Raw genomic sequence first — 20,278 nt, 5'->3', positions numbered from 1 at the left:
TACTTACACCCACATGGCTTTTGACAGAATCAGAAAAGAACCGATTAGATACAGTGCAGGCCTACACATTTTTGTAATTTGAGTAAGTAAAATTGTGACGCAAACACCCACCCAACAGGTTTATGATTTTTTATGTATCTACTTCCAAGCAGAAAACAGGTTATTGCAACAGAAAGACTCTGAATATCAAGTGGTCTCGATGGAAAAAAAAGTAGGCTACTTGATTATTTCGTCAAGCCCCGCAGATATGACGAAAGCACCGGAAACTGGAGGATTCAACTTTGGAAATAAAATCCTAAAAACAAAACTAACTGAGAATGAAGAGAAAAAGAATCAAACAAAACATGTAAGAAAAAGCCTTTTAAATCAACTATAAAGAAAATAAATAATTGTGAAAACAATACCAAAATGTTGTCTTTATAATTTAACCAGTGAAGATATTATTTTGAAAGTTATCACCGGAAAATACAGCCTTATTTTGGCTGATTTGACACAGGTTACCTTTTTAAATTTAGAGCTGAGGAAGAAACGTATTGACAGTCATGGAGCAGGTTTGTCCAGGTAAATATTACGTTACTAAACGGCGCGGGTAGTTTATCCGGTAGAAAACGACACAACAAACCGATGAAGGCAGACAGGTGTAGAAGCAGCCAATCGTCGTCCTCCTGCTCGATTGCGTATTGATTTGGGTTGGAGCGTCTCCTTTGGCCACCGGGCTGCTCTCATCAATCTTACCGACGCTCTCCACCTGTATGTGTGTGTGTGTATGTGTGTGAGTGTGTGTGGATCTTCAGTTCAAGGATGTTTTTTTGTACTTTGAGTCAACGGAGCTAACTGGACTCCCTCGTGCGTGAATGTGAATATAACCGCATGCGACGTGAAGCGAGAGGAGAAATTAAAACATTGATGAGAGTTTGGCGAAAAGTGCAACTCGGTTGAACGCTCGTGCGCTGCTGCTGCTGCTGCTGCTGGACTTCATATCAGGAAAAAAGAAAACATAACCAGTGTGAGCTTCTTATCTTTGCATACGATGGGAAGAAACAAGTGCATTGAAAAATAAAGGAATAATTCACTCATAACGCAAAAAGCAACACGGATCGATCAACGAGGCTGATTGAGTCCACCTCAAGTCTCTAAACTGGATCCTACTGCGGGCATCGATTAACAGATTTGACTGATCACCCTCACACACTCAACGGTAAGTTGTAGAAATGAGACGATAAATTACCTTTCAAGTGAGGAACGATCAGGCTGGAGCTCATTACCACAGCCTGTTTACGTACTGTTGTTTTTCGCATCGGAGCTCCCCGCAGGCCCACACCTGTTGTTTTGGATCGGGCAGGACCTGCGGGTGTCCACTCAGATGAGTCCGTGTTAACATCTGCTGCGGTTTCCAGTGGGTTGTATATGTCTCAGAGTGTTGTGGAGTATGTGTGAGGAAGAGGCTTGAGAATGAACCAAATGAATATTTGACTTTTCCATTTTTTTTTTTTTGTAACAAGTCTGAAAATCTCCCGCATTTTCAGCTGGACTTGTTGTTTTGAGAGTCAGACATACGCCTGTGTGTTCACTGTAAAGCGACATCACTCAGTCATGAGACAACACGAGATCTGAGGCAGAATGTCTTTTAATCAGATACAACAATTAACGCCTGCTGGTGATGATGGTGGCCGTTGCGTGGATGTAGTTTCTGTCACACGCAGCTCGCAGGAAGTGTGTGTGTGTGTGTGTGTGTGTGTGTGTGTGTGTGTGTGTGTGTGTGTGTGTGTGTGTGTGTGAGAGAGAGTGAGTGATGTACTGGAGCTGTGACGGGGGCTCAGCAGAGCTCTCACTGTGGACCCCCGCCGCCCTCCACCCACCATCACCATCACCAGCCTGTCGTTTGCGCAGCGTCCAACGCGCGCTCCTTGCTCCACACGGTGGCGCACGCTGTCATGGCACATGTGTCGCTCCCTGTGTGACGTTCCTTCTGAGCATCCCCGTGTTGACCTGCAGAGCGCACTGTAAGCATAATCCACAGGGAGATGAACGCTGTGTCTGTGTGTGTTTGTGTGTGTTTGTATGAGTGTGTGTGTGTGTTCCTGCTGCACACACACATTCACAAACAGTCTCTTGTTCTTTCACCTCAGCTGTCAGTCTTGTTTCCTGCGTCCTCCCCGTCTTCATCTTTGTCAGCTTCTGTTTGGTTCCCACTCATTTTTTTAGTCTGTCTGCACTCTGTCTCTCTTTTCTCATTCTGTCTCTGCCTGCCTCTCTCTCCCTCTGTCCCTCTCTCCCTCTCTCCCTCTCTTTTTCTCATTCTGTCTCTGTCTGCCTCTCTCTCCCTCTGTCCCTCTCCCTCTCTCGCTCTCTTTTTCTCATTCCGTCTCTGTCTGCCTCTCTCTCTCCCTCTCTCTCTCTCTCCCTCTCTCTCTCTCTCTCGCTCTCTCTCTCTAGCCTCTCCCTGTGTATTTTGTGAGCACAGCTGCAGGCAGGCAGGGCTGAGTCTGTCATTGGGACTCACTAATGAGCCCTCCACTCTGTCTCCCCATGTGGAGGAATGTTTGCACTGGAGAGTGAGTGAGAGAGCAAAGGGGGAGAGAGGGAGTCAGAGAGAGAGGGAGGGAGAAAGAGAGAGGGAGGGAGGGAGGGAGGGAGTAAGGAGCCAAGGAGTGGAGCGTGAGAGGAGCTGTCGTACCTGCTGCTCTCACTGCTCAAATATTAAACAAGGGGTTTCTGGGAACCGATGCTGCTGCTCTGGGACAAGCCCAAACTGTGGAGGCAGCCGGGCTCAGTGGTTTGTGGACAGGCAGTCTGCTGCTGCTGCTGCTGCTGGAGGCACCACTGCATCTAAGAGTCTGATGGAGGAGGAGGTCACAGAGCCCGATCCCCAGACGGTGGAGCCCAGTCCTCAGACGGCGGAGCCCTCTGGCATGCTGCCGCCGGGGACGCACTCAGAGGTAAACGGAGACTTGCCGGGGAACCCGTACCTGAGGGACGGGACGTTGGACGTGATGGAGAGTCCGGTGAGGGAGCCTGTTGTGCTGCAGTATCCTGCTGAGTACAATCACAGCCACCAGTATGGGTAAGAATCAGCATGGGAGAGACAGAGAGAAATGGAAAGGGTCTGTTGCTGCAGGAAGCAGCTGGGGATGTGTGCAGAGAGGTGGCACTTCTGTGGGACGCTCCTGTCTCTTTTCTCAGTTTGGAGAACGTTTGACTCCTGGTTTGCCGTGATGGTTTGATGGATCGCCTTTGCGCCCACTTGACTGCGTTTTCGAGCAGTACCTGTGTGCCTCTCTTGAACAGTCCATAGCACTGCACAGTCGTTTTACTCATCGGTTTCACTCACAGGAGGTTCAGGCATGTCTTGTTGATCCATAGTAATATTTTTCATATTATTTACATCACAGTGACAGATTTTGACACTCATTTGTTTTGTTGTTGCATAACTTGGTGCCATTTACACGAGGATCAGATAGAGCTGGGGGATCAAAAGCAGTTGGCAATTAATGTCTTAATAACGACCTAATAGATGAACTGCTCTGATGATTTTTAGCATCTTCTGTGTTTGTTTGCTGCTGCACTTTACAGTATCATCAATGTGAAGGTTGACGTGAGTGGATAGTCGTCAGTTGACACCAAGTTGCATCACTACACGGAGGGTGAGGTTGCCAATAAAATTGAAGTGTGACCAGAATCCCTCACTCCTGACTGGATCTAAAGTTTATAGATTCCACACATGTCGTCCTCTTGGCTGCTGTCATGTCCTCAACAGGCTGTTTTCATGAGCAGCTGCCTGCTTTTATGTCTCTCTGGCAGCGATGGGAAATTGTAAAACTGGTAACTCCACACTGAAAACTTGCTGCTGCATCTGTCTCTTGGAGTGGAAACTTTTTAGTTATTCTGCTGATGTGACCACGCCTCAATCTGTGATGTCACAGCTGATGTTTTTTATTTAGTTTGTCTCTGATAAGGGTGTGATGAAAAAAAAGAAAGGAATTTTAACCAACACAGAGCAGTGCAGGGGGGGGGGGAGTTTACTGCCCCTGTGCGATGGGAAGGAACGCCAGTTCATCAGCGTTATGGAAATGGCGTCATCTTGAAAGGGGACTTGCATCCTGCTGATAACTTGATCTATTAAAGCTGGAACTGGTGTATTTTCTCAACATAAGCTTTTCAGACCTGATCATAGCATGCCACTGTGTCACCGTCCTCTTTACAAAGTTGCTTTTGTGGCCCGAGGGTCTGCTGCCGGGACACAGTGTTCTGCTTGTGTCCCCCTCAGTATTGGCTGTTGTGCTGCGGGGTCTGATGTGAGAAATTGCCATCTGGCCTCCTTGTCATGCACAAGCCTTTGAATAAAAGCTGTGCTCTTTTCATCAGGTTGCACTCTCTTCAAAGAGTCAAGACTCAGAGCTGAGGACTGGTGTGGTATTTTGGTGTGGCTCGTGGGTTGACTGTTCATTTCTTATAGAAAAAGAGGACTGACTGAAATGTGGTGATACGACAAAGTTTCAATAAGCAGAAGGTCAATGTGTTGAAATAGAACAATATCATCTAATGATCCTGTCTCAGTATTTCAGAAGGACAAGATTAAATCCTCTGAAGATGTAATTGGATTATCAGATTTATTGTTGGTAGAGTTATTCTTCTTTTCCAGCAGCATCTTTCTCTAATCATGTGGAAAATATCATGAGTTGGTCTCTGTGAGATATTGTGTTTTTTTGGACAGCTTCAGACTTCAGACGCTCAGGACATGAATAGGGAAGTGCAGCATGTTTGAAACGTAGTGCCAAAACAACCAATCAGAGATAAATTAGATTCACTTACAGACAATTTAGTAAAGCCATTATTTAAGTCATTTATCAGGTCAAAACAACAACAAACATTTTCAGTTTCCAGGTTCTTAAATGCGAGAATTAATTGTTTTTTTTCTGTTTTGTATCACTGGAATTTTTTTTTTTTGGACAAACAAGCAATTTGAAGATGTTATTTTCAATTGTTAAAGCTATTGATGAGCTTTTTTCTTTTTTAACATTTTGTTTATCTTTGCCATTTTATTGACTAAAAAAAAATAATTTAAGAAAGAAAAATCAGATTAAATTGATTCTTTTCTACATCTCAGTGTCCTGACCCTGATGTCTTAACCACGCCTCCACGTTGCATGTTAAGGTGTGACACTCACCTCTGGTGAGTTTGCAGAGAGGAATGAGTTCATCAACTCTTCCCACCAGTTCTTTGGGGACATACAGCGCTTTAATGGCAACGGTGTAATTTGCGGCTCACTGCTTCTTCCTTCAGGGTCAAAGTGTTTTGATTAGTCATGTCATCTTTGTCTTTTCCTTCAAGTGTCAGTACAAGCAGTGCTCTCCCTGTAAGGCATGCACGCAGGTTTAGTGGAGGTGGTTTTATTTATGTCTGTGCTGTAATTGGGTTCAGTTCTGCTGCGACCCATTCTTAACAACAGTGGAAAGACTTAAAAGGACAATAATGATGCAGTAATAGTTTGTCTACTGTCAGGCTGCTTTGAAATAGCTTTTATTGTGGGCGGCTGGAAATATACTTTGAAAGAAAACAAGAATGTATACGCTCTGAATGCTCTTTCGATTTGTTCTGACTGACTGTAGAACATCATCAGAATTTAAACGTAAGATCCAGTGATGTCTGCAGCCGTCCTGCGTGCGGCGGCGTCACGCCTCCGTGCTGGTGACAGGCGAGGCCGGAGACATTATGTTTTCAGGTCGGGCCCCGTTTCATTCCGGTGAGCGTGACGTCTCTGCAACGCCTTGAGGGAATCTCTTTACATTTGAAACAAACGTTGGAATCAAAGAAAAACTGATTGGAATTTGGTGGTCAAAGGTCAGAGGTCAAGGTCACATCAAGATCTCACATAACTTAAGGATTCATAACGCTAATATTGATAAAATACATAGACTGTTACATGTGTCTGGACAGACATGGATGTAAACTGCAACCTGACTACAGCTACTTTATTCACTGCAATCCATTAAATAAAGAAAGATGAGCTTTTAAACATTGAGGTATTTTTTTCAGTAACAGTAAAGTGTTCAGGTGTTGTTATTTATCAGACTATCTCTGTACAGAAATCTCCTTCAGGTTAAAAATGATGTTGCTGATAATGTGTAGAGCCTTTTCTTCCTTTATTGTTTGACCTGTGACTCTTGTCCACACTGTCAGTGTTACTCAGGTGGATCGGTATATTTGGAGGCAAAAGTGGTGGAAAACAGGAAGATATCAAAGTCTGTAATTGACTATTTGTTTATTTTCTGTTTGTGTTTGTTGCTGAAATCAAATTATTACAGAATCCTGACCTTTTTCTGAGTCATCAAACTGAAACCGTGACTCAGTAACTCAGCTCTGAGAAATGAACAGACCGGTGACGGGGTTGATCATAGTGTGGAATCATATTTGGGCTTAACTTTGGAGCTCAGGAAACAGCGGAGTGACAGGTTGTCCCTGAAATTAAATGCCACAGGTCCAATCTCAGCTAGTGCAGCCGTCAACAGCCGTGTGTCTTGTCGGTTCAACATGTCCTTGAGCCGGACACTACCTCCAGACTCACTCACTCTCTGAAAGTCACTTTGGACAACAGCATCAGCTAATGGCATCAACGTGATGTAAAATATGAATTACTATCCCATAAAACAAGGGCAGGTTTCATCTGCTGTTACTCTCACGTTCCTGTGGGATTTCACACACTAAGTTGCTCTTTGTTTGTCTGGATGGACATTTTTGTCACCATTTAATTATGTTTTATAGATTAAACAATCAATTGATCGATCATATGATTAATCGACAGTGAAAATAACTGCTAATTATAGTAGTGTAAGGGGTTAAAAAGCATATTTGTGTTTCCTCAGAGAGGTGGAGATTCAGAATTTGCCAAAGCAGCCTGCTCAGTAAAATGTCGAGGTGCCATCCATTGATTTTATCTTTAAGTCATTTCTATGGCTCATTTTTATCAGCTGCTCAATCTGAGTATTAAATCCCAGAATCCTCGCCTCTTTTCTATTGAACTGATATATGGTACTGCAGAGGAATAACTATTTGATGAAGGGAAAAAAAGGCAGAAAAAAGACAGATGTGGGCTTGGTTGAGGCTGCGGTGATCACTTGGTGATTTAAGTGATTACTGTACTTTGCTCTGCTCCTGAAGGGCACATTAGCTTGTTCAGCTGAGACCTTGATCAATTTAATCAAGTGTAATGATGGTGAAGGCTCTGAACAGCTCCGTTCCACACTGTCTTCCTGTGGGGTTGAAGATCAGGTGTTTTACTGTCTCAGCACATTATCTCACTCTTCATCGTCTGCATTGATAAACATAATGTCCTCGTGAGATCCCATAGTAAAATAATGCAGCAAAACTTGTCCCCTGTTCATGCGTGCGTGGACATGTCTAAACCTTTTGTTTGTTTGCCAGTGGTGTCAGATTTCGTGCTCCTCGGTGTAAACATGTCGGTACATTTAATTGGTCTTGTTCAGTGATGCAGAGCATGTCTTTGTGTCATGGAGGCTCAGAAGTCAGGTCATCCTTGCAGAGCCCTGTGTGGCTGTCAAAGCTGGAGAGCAGCCATTGGGTACAGAGTTAGACTTGGTGGGAAGAAGCTCTGCACTTTCAGGCAGTTCTCAAACCGTCTGAACAGCCATGAGGATTCTCCTGGGAGAACTAATCCCCCCCCCCTTTTAATAAATACATCTGCCGTACACCTGCATGAATATAACTGGATTTACTATCGACACAGCTGTGAATGAATGATTGTGAAGCTTATACGAAACACTTGACGCCGATCAGCCACTATAAATGCGACTTCAGCGCTCTGCCTGAACCAACGCTTTATTCTTCATTTAATGTGTCGATTATATATTGGAATTGCTTGTGAGCCAAATCAACAGTCCAAAACCCAAAGATATTCAAATTACAACGGTCTTAAGCTGGGAAAAGCGGAAAACTGCCACATTTGAGAAGCTGTTAGCGGGAATACTTGATAAATAACTTAAATGATTGAGTTTTAACAGCTGAGAAGACGGGGTCATCACAAGCTCCATTTAGAACAGAACAGCTCCTAAATGGAGCTCGTGGGGATATTGTCTACTTAACTACCTCAATGATTTGCCGTTGTGTAATTTTCAGTCAGTTTATTGTTTCAACATGATTCTCAATATTGTTGCAGGTGTTTAAACTCCAACAATCCGTCACATTTTATTAAGCCCATTCGCTTGTAAAACCACATTAAATGTAAACGAGCTGGTGAACGGCAGCCATTAGATAAATGTAGCTAAGTAAAAACCCAACATTTCCCTCTGAAATGTGAAAAGTACTTATAAGGTGCTGAAAATACTTTACGACTCTCCACCTCTGTTTCCAGACGCAGACTTTGTTTCCTCCGTTACATCTCAGACTTATCTCAGTGTGGGTAAAAACTACACTCAGGGCGGTGGCGTTGGCTCGCTGAACATCTAATGTGGACATGTGCACATTTAAACACAGGAGCCAGAAGCAGTTCCAGAAATTTTACTTGTCACAATTGAAGACGCTTAGGTAGATGGTTAGATGGATGAATGGATGGGTGGATGCTTCTTTCTGTACATGAGAGAGGTCAAAATACATAAAGACAAAATAAGTACAATCACATATCAATTAAAAATGTTGGCACTAACAATAATAAAATAGATAAAGGAAATGCAGCTGACATTAATTCCACTTACTTCATTTTGCATCCAATGTCTCTGTATTTTCTCCACCTTCAGGAGGAATCTAATGCAGTGTTCACAAATAAACATTCAAAAGCCACACAACAATAAAATGCTAACCAAAGAACTGCTATAATATTAACATGGATAAAATAACATAAGGTTTAAAAAGTCCATTCTTCAACTCACAGTGGTTCTTTGTTCTCGGTGGTTTGGAGGGAAATTGCTTTGCAGACCAGAAGGGTGGGGTTATATAACTTCCTGGGGGTTGGTTAATAGGATGACAGGTGATTTCAGGTAAGGGTATTAAACTTGGGATTGAACAGTAGTGATCAACAACATTAGCAAAATGTTGCTGCTAAAAGGCGGGTCAGCCCTCTCTTAGTATGAGCTTTCAGCCGGACTAACAGATTACTTGAGAGTGCAGAGCTGAAGGTGTCGGGTGTGAGAAAACTCACAATGGAAGCCATGATTGCCCTCCATGCTCAGAGAGCGCACACACACAGAACACATAAAACACACACGCAGCTGACTCTTGCCATTGTAAAGCCAAAATTGAGCTGCATAAGATTACAGCTTTTTTTTTGTCTCCACGACTCATTCACGTTTTCACAGTTCATTACTGACTGCAGAGTCATTGTAATGAAATGTAAATAAATTCTGTCCCTGCATGGTTAATCATTCTGATCAATATTTCTTCATGTTGGCCGCAGCAGCAGCGCAGACTAAGGATAGTATACACCTGCGTAATAAATGGGTTTCCTCGCAGCGAGAGTACGGGAAAACGCAGACAAGAGGGATGATTGTAATATTCATAATGACAGCTGAGAGATGACTGAATAATTGATGAATTAGGAAGTGAAAAATCCTGACGTTACGTGTGAAGAAAGCTGGTCGTAAAGAGGGCTTTATGCAGAGCTGCAGACGTCTTAATATGCATGCTTATTAAACTGACAAACAAGAAAGATGCAGGGACCAGTTTTCAATTTGTGAGGCAATGGATGGATGGCAGCTGCAGCCAGTGAAGGATCGGCTCTGGCAGGTGCCGAACATGGTAGAAAAACAAAACTTCAAATGGGGTTAATGGTAGCAAAAAAACTTTTAACAATTACTGTATTGATATTCTGAATCACTTTATTTGATGAGGAAATTCTAAAATTCACAGTTCCTTTTGCTTTGGTTTAAACACATTGAAATGTGTTCTCTCTCTCCATCCTCTCTCCATCTTTATCTTTTTTGAACTCGGGTATAATGTGCAACTCGTGCCAGTCTTGTATAAGAAGCTGATCTGAAATGTATGTGTGTCTTGGCTGTTCATATTTGCTTTATTCACAACTGATGAATATTTTAGTATTGCTTTGTATTTCAGTAATACGTCTTTAATAAGAAAACTTAATTGCCAATTAGAAAGTGACTGAAGTGAATTAGAAAGATCATGAAGGGCTAAATTGCCTGTTCAAGCAGTCTTAATGTGTTTGTATGCTATCGCTGTTACTTTCCTTTTATAGCAAAAACAGCTTTTGTGCTAGAACAGTGCTATAAACTTACTTCCATCCTTCAGGGTGACATTAATTGAGCTATCTGTAAGTTTTTGCTTTCGCTACATAGACAACATTAGCATTAACAGCTATTTACTCACCAGTCTAGAAGAAACGTTGTGAGCTCAGCATCAAACTTGTCTCTTGTCTATACCTCTTGTCTTATAAAGACAACAATGACTGAAGCTTTTGTTAAGTGACAATCACCACGACACCGGCAAGAAAGGCAGAGAAAACCTACATATAGCCACTTTAAGAGCTACCTAAAGTATTTTTTTTGCTCTCAGCTAAAAGATTGTTCTTAAAATGTTTCCTTACTGATAAAGGATCAATAACATTAATAAAGCATTGGTTGTAAGCCCATTGTTACATTAAGTATGCCTTATTGCAGAGGAATATGATGAATGTGCAGTATGTCATGTTTTCAAAAGAGATGGATTGGACAAAACCAGCAACATAACAAGCTGAAAAATTAGACTCATTCAGCTCAGGAGAGCTCAGATTTGTTCATTTGGTTAGCGACCTAGAACAACAGCCTGCGTGTGTGATGCTGCTTAAAAACCCAAAGAGCAGAACTGCTGTACATCCATACTGTCGTAGTTTTCCAAAGAGCATGTTTCCCTTTTAAACTCATGTTAAATGTTGCATGTTTTTTTTATTTCCAAAGCTTTTGTAATTGTGTGGCTTACTCGCCTCTGCAGAAATATGGTGTAAACTTCAACTGATGAAAGAGACAAACACATCCAGAAACCCAGCGCTTCAGAGAAGTTCAGCGTTCTGCGTCGCTCTTTGTGTAATATCTCAGCCCATTTTTGAACTCCTCGCTCTGTCTCAGAAGCATCTTCTCAAAGTGCTCATCCAGACGAAATCCAATTAGAGCGAAGGAAGTAGTCGCCCCACATCTCTCTCCTCTCTATGCTCTTATTTTCCTACCGTGCCCTTGGGCCTCGATTTAGTGAATAATTAATTGCCTCAGTCACATTTGCACATACAGTATACATGCGCAAGCTCTCACACAGCCACACATACACACACCTTCACTACATTTACTCCTAGTTATATGAGTCTCCCTCACTGTGTGACTTCCCACTTAGTGAATGAGTCCTGCCTCTTTTATGGAGCTCGTTTATGCTGTGGCCGTTGGACGTTAATTTGTTTTAGCTTCACCAATATCACAAATGGGCAGAGCAGCTCCCTGTAGCTGATTATGGGGTTCACATTTCATGTTGCTTTTCTCTTGACTTAGTTTTAAGTTTGTTTGAAAAAGGGGGTTTCTGCTCCTCACAGGTCAATTTAACTTTATTTTTTTGATAAGTGGCTAATTTGAATCCAATGACCATGAAATACTGCACATGGGAGTTTCCCCCTGTTGATAAACATTGTTCAGAAACATGTGTAATGTGTGAAGCTTTTAATTGGTGTTTGTGTTCAGAATTAATCTTCCAAAAAGCCCCAAGAGAGAAATCTCCTCCTCAGCTCCTCTTCCCTGCCTGCACTGCTGTCTAAATGTTTCCCTCTGGTGTCTCTCAGGGAGAAGATGCCGTTCCACCATGTGACGGCGGGCCTGCTCTACAAGGGGAACTACCTGAGCCGCTCGCTGTCAGACAGTGACAGCGACGTGCTGGCCAGCATCTCCGTGGAGGAGCTTGACGGTAAGGCTCCTCAGAAAACTGTCTGGCTCATTTCTTAATGTCCATTTTCCTGAATTTTATTTGTGTTGATCCATAAGAAGATATATTTGTGGTTTTTTTTTATACCAAAACCATCTCAATGTAGTTTTACATCTCCTCTCTCAGGCTTCTCTCTGGAGCTCTAGTAACAACAGGAAGGTGAGCCAATCAGAAGAGAGGAGGCTCTGAACCTCTTTTCTGATTGGCTGACTGTTTACTGAGTGATCCAATAAAAATATAGCAGATTCCAGGTAAACACTCAGAGAAACCAAATCCTGCAAGATTGAATGGTGGGTCCAGGTGGGCGGGGCTTGGGTCATGGCTGAGAGCGGGGACTGCTTTGTTGTGACATCACAAAGTTACAGAAGTCCTGACGGCTGGTTTGAAGGCTCAGTCTCTGAATACAGGCTGTGTGCGTTTTCTATGTGGACTGAGTGATTTGATACTTTCACAGTATTAATACAGAACCTAGACCTGCTTTATAATCAAACAACACATGGACATCCTCCTTTATACTTCACATATATGGAACCTTTAAAGGATCTGCAGGATCTTCCTACCTCCATAATCACTGACATCAATTTACATCAAATTAAGACGAGCAGGTGATATTTAAACATCTACAGTATGCTGTTATAGTACCCTGAAAAACATATTTGAAGACTGGTTTCAGGATGAATCATTTATTTAATGTGCTCTGTGGTAAAACCAGCTTTTTAACCACTTTTCAGTTGATTTATTTTCAAGCAGTAACACTAAGAGCTGCTCTATAGCGAAAGACGACAACAAAGTTCGACTGAAATAGTTGCACCTGGAATATGGTGCTGCATACAAATGATAATAAACTCATTGCAGCTTTATGTTTAGTTCCGCTTCATGCCAGCTTGAGGCGGATGGAGAACCAGAAGCCAGTTAATCAGTTACCAAAAGTTAAAGAACAACATTGACAGCAGTAGAAAACAGAGATGTTGAGGACGTTGAGAAGATCATTGACTGTATGTAGTGAAAAACACAAAGGAGAGGCACAGTCAGTCATGTGATTTTAAGGTGGATCAGACGGTCACGCAGTGGGAGCCACTGCGTAAAAATGACTATTTTGGGCAACAAGCCTGTACACGCTGATGAATCCCAAACCCATACGGAGCTTCGTTTTTCAGAAAACATTTCTGGTTACTTAACAGATCTGTGTGTTGATGTGGTGTACCGAAGAGCCACTAGTATATAAAGTCATGAAGGACAGATGCTGTTCCATGTCACCTCAGTCAGTTTTATAGTCAGTAATGTTTTGAGAAACAATACAGTGCTACAGAATCAGCTGCATCCTCCTCAGCTGAGCCAGCAAAGCACAGTGATGCATTATTCTCCACGTAGTTTATCTCACCTGGAGCATTCGTGGTCTGCTGGCTTCTCTGTCTGACTTCAGGTCTGTGCTATAGCTGAGCCTGTGTTTATGAACCTTTTGTTTTGGGGTCTGTCTGAGAATAATCACCCGGGCCTGTAGAACACAAACCTGATCAATAACAGTCTGCCAGAGTCAGCAGTGGCAGCCTCACAGGCAGCAAACGAACTAGACCTACAAAATATTAATCCATTGATGCAACATTAAGCTGCCGCCTGGAAAATTGGCTGCACAGCACACAGTAATCGCCAGATACTCTGTCAGGGTGGAGTTTTAATATGCATAGAGATATTTGCAATGTATGAATTTCTCATTGCCCGTTTCATCAGTTCACGTTGTTTAGTGAATAAGAAATGGCTTTTGGGTAGAGGGTCCCCATGAGGTCAACTAAACACCAACTATAGCCTGTTAGCCCTGTAATTACTTAATTAGGATGTACTATCCACTACATGTTGAGTGGTGAAACCAAAATAGATTACAAACCGGAGTACTGATACTGCTGGGATCCTCACACATGATTCTTTCCAGGGATATCTGTGACGTCCAGGAAAAGTTTCCATAATCCACCAAGAAACCTTATAAAAAGAAGTTCATTGTAACATTAGATCCTACCACAAAATCACAGACTGTAGATGTTTCCTTTAAAAGTGATCAATGAAATCGTGTCTGTACAACTATGGGTACAAACAGGGATGTGTAGTAACTAATGTAGATTAGCTTTGTATACTGCAGACTGGCCATCTAAACTATGTAAGACTAGAACACGGGACTCTGGGATCTACTGGCACCATGGCAACCTTACACTTCTGCTTAAGTCCCACAAATCAGGATGGGACCTGGCGTGCCAAAACTGGAAACCTCAAATTAAAATAAGAGAAATAAAAACAATAGGGTAACATAAGTCATGAACATGTGCCTTTTTAACCCTTCGGTTGTCTTCAAATGTTTTTATATGAGAAATATGGTTTTCTTTCACGTGATTGCCTGAAAATAACATTGATGGTTACTCACTACACTTTTTGCAAAAGTAATTAATGATCACAATTTATATTGAATGGTGGATCAGATCGGGTCAATTTTGGTCGACAGGAGAACAATACGAAGGTTAATTTTCATTATCAGTGCGATTTCGACAGCACTGGGGCTCAGAACTATAAACATCGTTCTTATATCCCCAGAACACTGAGAGTCTTATCCATCCAGCTGTATACAGATGTGTTTTGAAAACCTTTGGATATACAGTCTCAAACACCAAACATTTTCAGATTCCAATCTTTGTGCAGGAAGTTATTTATCTGAAAGACAATCTGGACATACAAGGTTTTCATCAGACACCGTGAGAAACAGCCTTACCTGTCTGTCAGCCGTCATTAGCAACACCTCTATGTCTCCCACTGATTCCTCTTCCCCCGGTGCAGCTCACACAGCCTCCTCATTCTGCATATTCAACACTTCTGCTTCACAATATTTAAAGAGGCAATTTACCGTATTCGTCCGGGGCCATTAAAAAGCTTGCAGCGGCGGGCCGAGCTGTCACATGGCCGGCGGTGTGGCATCAGTCAGCTGATGTGTTTTTGTTCATGTCTCATCTCTCAGGAGAAGCTGCTGTTATCTGTAGGGATTTATAAAGCGAACAACAGCCTCTCAGCTCTTTCTTACTGTATGTAAGTCAGTTATTCTGAAATAACTGGCTGTATTTGTCTCTGTTGTCATTTGCATCAGCCAGGCTTTGTAATGTGAGCTTCACTTGCACAATTGTGGATCAGATTTTTGCTTTTTGTGAAGGTTGTTGTTCTAGTTGTTGTTGTGAAGTTATAGACAAAGAAATAAAACTGACAAATTCTTTGCATCGCTAAGAAAAATATGTAAATCTTTTTCCTGAGCCGTGTTTTCGCTCCATGTGGTTCCTGTAGAGTTGGCTGTCATTACAGCAGCCAAATATGTACATATTTAAACCAGCACAGGAGCTATGAATATCACTTGTAGGATGTAGGTTTGCTATGTAATTCATTAAAACAGAATTTGCAAGATGCTCCATTGATCTTAGAGATTTTTAATCAACGTGTGTGAACGTGACCATACCTCCTGTCAAGCTGGGCTTCAGAGCCTGGCCTCTGATCTGTGGTCCGGTCAGAGGCCAGAACCTGCAGCTCTGCTGTCACTCAGATGAAGACTGACTTTATAGATTTTGTTTGATCTAAATGCCCGTTAGAGTTAATCTAGTGTGTCTTCATTAACACTCAGTAATAACGTCCGCCATTCCCTCTGAAAGTAATGAACCGGATTTATAATGATGGCCACTGCTCACATCTTTATGTTCACAGCTGTCATTTATACATCTGAACGTGTAACGTGGTTAAAGCCGTGCTGTGATGCTCTGTTCCAGAGATGCACCGTCCTCGCTTCATGACAGTTCATCAAGAGTTCATCCTTTGTGCCCCCTGAGAGCAATTTGTACGTCTTTTGCAGTTCCATTCTTATTTTAAGAGCAGGGAGTTTTTGTCTCATTCATTAATGAATTTATGCAAATTGAGTGACACTATGGTGCAGGCAAGGTAGAGTAGTACAGGAGAGTAGCCCTGCACTAACTACGGGTATCAAGTCTCACCTTTCTACTCTCCATTATATCCCAAACTTACTGGAGTTAAACTGAGCTGTGTGTGCAAAGACTCCACTGCCACTTTTCATGAGCTACAACAATTTTGGGTAATGTGAAGTTTTATTAAAATGAATACATTTGAAAGCCTCTGCATATGAATAACTTTTGATAAAGCGATTAAAATGTGCTTTACATAATTTGATGGACAGAAAGAGGCTAGTGTTTGCTCAGTTTAGTGATGTGCTGTGGCTGAGGTTGGTACTATACACCAGGCCAAGAGCTGCATGGGGCCAGGGACCTTTGGTTTCAATTGTGCATTTAGGGAAATGTGTTTTTCTTTCAGTTTTATGCAAATCAAATGTTAACTACATTTTCTATGACCTCAGGCCATTAGCCTGAATTTAAATTAGTTCACCATTAGGAACAGCAGGACACTGATGCATTTGTAGGGAATTTTATGACTGAGAACTCCATCCACTGCTTTCACCAGCTGCAATTTCCCCCGGTGTCATTTCCAGAGGGTGTAGTGTAGTATACTGGCGTGGTTGGTATCTAGACGCTCCACATGCTGAGCTGAGGCTGTATGCCCAGTGGTAGTCCAGGGTGAATTTCAGGAAGTTTTCACAGTATAGAAATCCTGGAGACAGGCTTTACAACAAAAACTAAAATGGGTTATTTTATTAAAGGTTTAGTGAAAGGGCAGCGGAAGAAATCTCCCCTAGTCGGCACTCAGGCTCTTCTTTCACTAAGCGTGCTGAGCCCGACCAGACGGCAGGAAGCCTGCGGGGAGGCTTGTGCCTGTTCAGCCCACCAGCGCTGAGCTTTCCTTGAAGGAGAGAGGGGGAAGGAACAGGGAGGATGACGGGCACCAGCATTAGGCAGCTTGTTTCCAACTCCATGGGCATATAAACAGCAGTTCCCACTTGGCAGTTTGTAGCCTCTGCGTCACCAAACCTAGCAAGTGGCTGACAGACTCGGCTACCTGCAGGACCAGTGCTGGCAGTGAAGCTACTGGTTGTGAAACTGGAACCTGGTATACTGAGTGTACTGTCTGCCAGCAGCACACACACACACACACACACACACACACACACACACACACACACACACACACACACACACACACAGAATCACACTTGAAACAACCTGTGTTAGCAGGAGCTTGGGGAGCTGTCCATGGTACTGACTGTTTCTTCCCTCTCTTCAGTCCCACCGGGACACATCACATAAAGTCACTGATAACACTCCGGTGCCAGGAGCCAAATATGGGACAAATTTGTTGTCAGATCAGACACAGTATCAACCTGAGATCAAAGACCTCTGAGTTCACCTGTCCCCACAACCCAACAATATCATTCTCTTTTCAATAGCCTTATTTTGGATAAGGTTGCTTAATCAGCAACTATTTTGAGGATTAACTAATTGTTTCAGGCAATTTTCAGCAAATGTTTTCATGCTTTTGCTGTTTTGTTTTTATTATTATGTTTTATGGATGAAGATATTCTCACATCCAAACATCTTAGGCGCAGGTGGGTCAAAAAGTGTCACTTTAGTCTTGTAAAGACTTGACAGTCTTGAAAGGTCTAGATCTATGTATGGCACACTCAAGATAAAACACTGTCAATGATAGAAAGACCATCCCACAAGAGAATGACTGTCACACCCCTGGGCACACAAGATAGGTGGAGCCTTATCTATTTAAGATCATGGTTGAAAGAACTGTTTAAAATACTTCTGACGAAAGGTCTAGAGAGACTTTGCATTGACATGGTGTTGCTGGGGAATTCACAGGCAACAAATGCAGAACAAATTCCAATCATCTACCCTTTACATGGTAGAAAGAGGAATAGTTACAGTGTAACATATCATGATATAGGGAGCATTGTGACATTATTATATATGTAGACCACTGTCTGAAGGAAAATGTTAGTGTTGCTCCTGTGAGGAAATTATATTTGGCATGTTTGGGTGCAGTTCAGAGAGCTGACAGCCACGATGTGTTCAGGTTTTCAGTTTTTCTTCGTAGTTCTGTCAGTCCTGTTACTGAAGTCAAACTTCTGGTGACAACAGTGGCATGTGTGCCAGCTGTGTGTGTCTGCTGCTGCCAGCCATCGCTGCTGTATGTGAAAGGTCAAGCAGAATGTGAGAGGGAGCAGATAACATACTGCAAGTCAACAGGCACCAGTCATTCAAGCACACACAGTCACCGACACACTCACAATAAGCACATGCCCTCATTAACATTTAACACTGCATGAACATCATTTGCATACAGAATTAGCAAACTCCACCACTTAAGGATTCTGTTTCGATCCGAGTCAGAGTTTTCTGTGACATCTCTCGTCACTTCTGTCCCTTTGGTAGAAATATTGCTCCAACAAATGTCAGATTTCGTGTTGGAAAGCAGCTCAGAAATCCCCATGTGCAGCGAGTCCTGATGGATAGGAGCATTTGTGCATGAAATAAACTGAGTCATTCGAATATATAAACCTAGCTTCTGTGTTGTTATTCTGTTCTGACAAGCTCAGGACACAGGAAAGTAGTCAATAAGAGCCTGATAGATTTATTCATGAAACACTCTTTTGAATGCAGGGGAAAAGAATCTGTATGCATTTGATGTGCGCTTGTTAACATTTCAGTGTGTGCATTCTGGAAAATGCTATCTGTAAAACAAGGCTTTGTGTCGTTAAAAATGATGAGGGGGATCTATTTGCTCAGCAACAGCTGTTTGCGGAAGCAGCAACACGCTGTTTTGATGCAGGTCGGAGACTGCGACCTCTCGTTATCTGCTGTAGGTACTTAACATGGTCGAAACACCGTTCTCAATTTTACGAGACAATTCATAATTTAAGTACCATTTATGCTTTGTTGTTCCAAATCATTTGCCAGCAGACTGGTTCAGAAATGCGGCAGTGTAGAAGATAATAAGGTGATTGATGGGCTCATTTCTTAATGACTGGTTCTTGGTTCAGGGAGACAGGAAATGCTGTTACAGCTTGTTTGTTCCGTGAAAAAACATTTAAAAAACACTCAATATCAATACATTTTCACTCAGGTAAGATGGATATTTTCGACATTTGTGCCTATATTCTGTTGTATTGTCCTCTCATGTCTTATTCATCTATTCAAATGATCCTGCATTGTTTTAATGAGAGTTCTACAACAAATTCTCAGCAAATGCCAAAGAATATGTTGCTGTTGGATCTATAACGTGCAGAGAGATGCGCCTCTATACATCACTGGAAAAGCTTTGCCTCTGCAGGAGGAGGGAGTTAAACCATCTATTCCAGTCTGGAATCATTCAGTGCCCAGCGGTGTGCTCATGCATGTCATACAGTCATAGTGTTCTTCAGAGAAGCGACATTCAACCTCTGTTTAAAAACACGGGATGACTGTCGGTAGGTCTTTCCTCCTGCCGCAAACCCTCTCCTGTCTGCAGGCACCCTTATGAAATATGCATTTATTAAAGCACAGCGGAGCCCGCTGCCTCCTTTCACTGACGACTTGATCACACATCGAGCAGCTAGTGAACCAGCTGCTGACTCAACTGTGTACAAGTGAGGCGTTCTTGTCTCTGCTGTGAGGGTGAGTCAGCTGAGTAAAATGTCGTTTGAGCAGCTCAACATGTTTGCACCACGCTTAAAACAGCAAAGCCAAGGCATTAATGTAGATCACTGCTGCTAATGTGATTTCAAGAGCTCATCTGAAACAGGTTGAAAAGGGGTTAAACATTTTCTTAATGTATGGGCTCAGTGCTGTTCCATACATGCTCCTAGACTTTGTATGTCTTACAGGGCTCAGATATTTTAATGTTTTTCTCTGTAAACCTTCTCTGACTTTGTGCTTAAGCTTTAAAAGCGCTATATAAATAAATAGAAATATTATAATCATCATAAAAGATGCAATAATCAGAATCATGTAATTTGGCTTTTTTCACTGAGACTTAACTGAGAGTGAAGCCTTCATTTAACCAGATGCTCATTTTTAAGGGCATCTAGTGTTAAGTAGGGCTGAACAATTAATTGAAATATTATCGAAATCGCAATCTGACACTATGTAATATGGAACATACAAATCGCAGATAAAGGTAAAATGTGTCACAACATACCATAAATGTAAACATACAAATCATATTCTCCAGATGTAAAGGAACATGCTTGTTTGGTAAAGCCCAAACAAAAATCACATCATCTTCATTTTTGTATTATAAATGTCAGTGTCAGTGACCACTTGTCCTGGGACACAGTTGTCATGTGTTGAAATCATGAGTTTAGATTTTAGAAAACTTTTTGCTAACTGAAAACTGAATGAATGTTTGATGAGTTTCTGCCTTTTATAAATCTGATCTGTAGTTTCCTGCAGTCCAATTGCTGGTGCAT

General features: G+C 42.2%; 1 protein-coding gene across 2 annotated transcripts in view; it reads left to right on the top strand.

Moving 5' to 3' along the window:
• The first annotated feature begins 348 nt into the window (after positions 1 to 348).
• caln1 (calneuron 1) overlaps positions 349 to 20,278 on the top strand; it is a 61,761-nt gene continuing 41,831 nt past the window's right edge. The window contains exons 1-2 of one of the 2 annotated variants that reach the window (XM_023416017.2): positions 349 to 1,198; positions 11,762 to 11,883. In XM_023416017.2, the coding sequence (XP_023271785.1) occupies positions 11,769 to 11,883 (115 nt within the window). In that variant the 5' untranslated portion in view covers positions 349 to 1,198; positions 11,762 to 11,768. Of the gene's footprint in view, positions 1,199 to 2,656; positions 3,065 to 11,761; positions 11,884 to 20,278 lie in introns of those variants that run through there. The other variant, XM_023416016.2, reaches the window with a different exon arrangement.

This window comes from Seriola lalandi, unplaced genomic scaffold, assembly GCF_002814215.2.
Source record: "Seriola lalandi dorsalis isolate HSWRI2012SDOR001 ecotype SW California unplaced genomic scaffold, Sedor1 jcf7180002054560, whole genome shotgun sequence".
NCBI lineage: Eukaryota > Metazoa > Chordata > Actinopteri > Carangiformes > Carangidae > Seriola > Seriola lalandi.
This window is presented reverse-complemented; position numbering and strand designations above follow the sequence as displayed.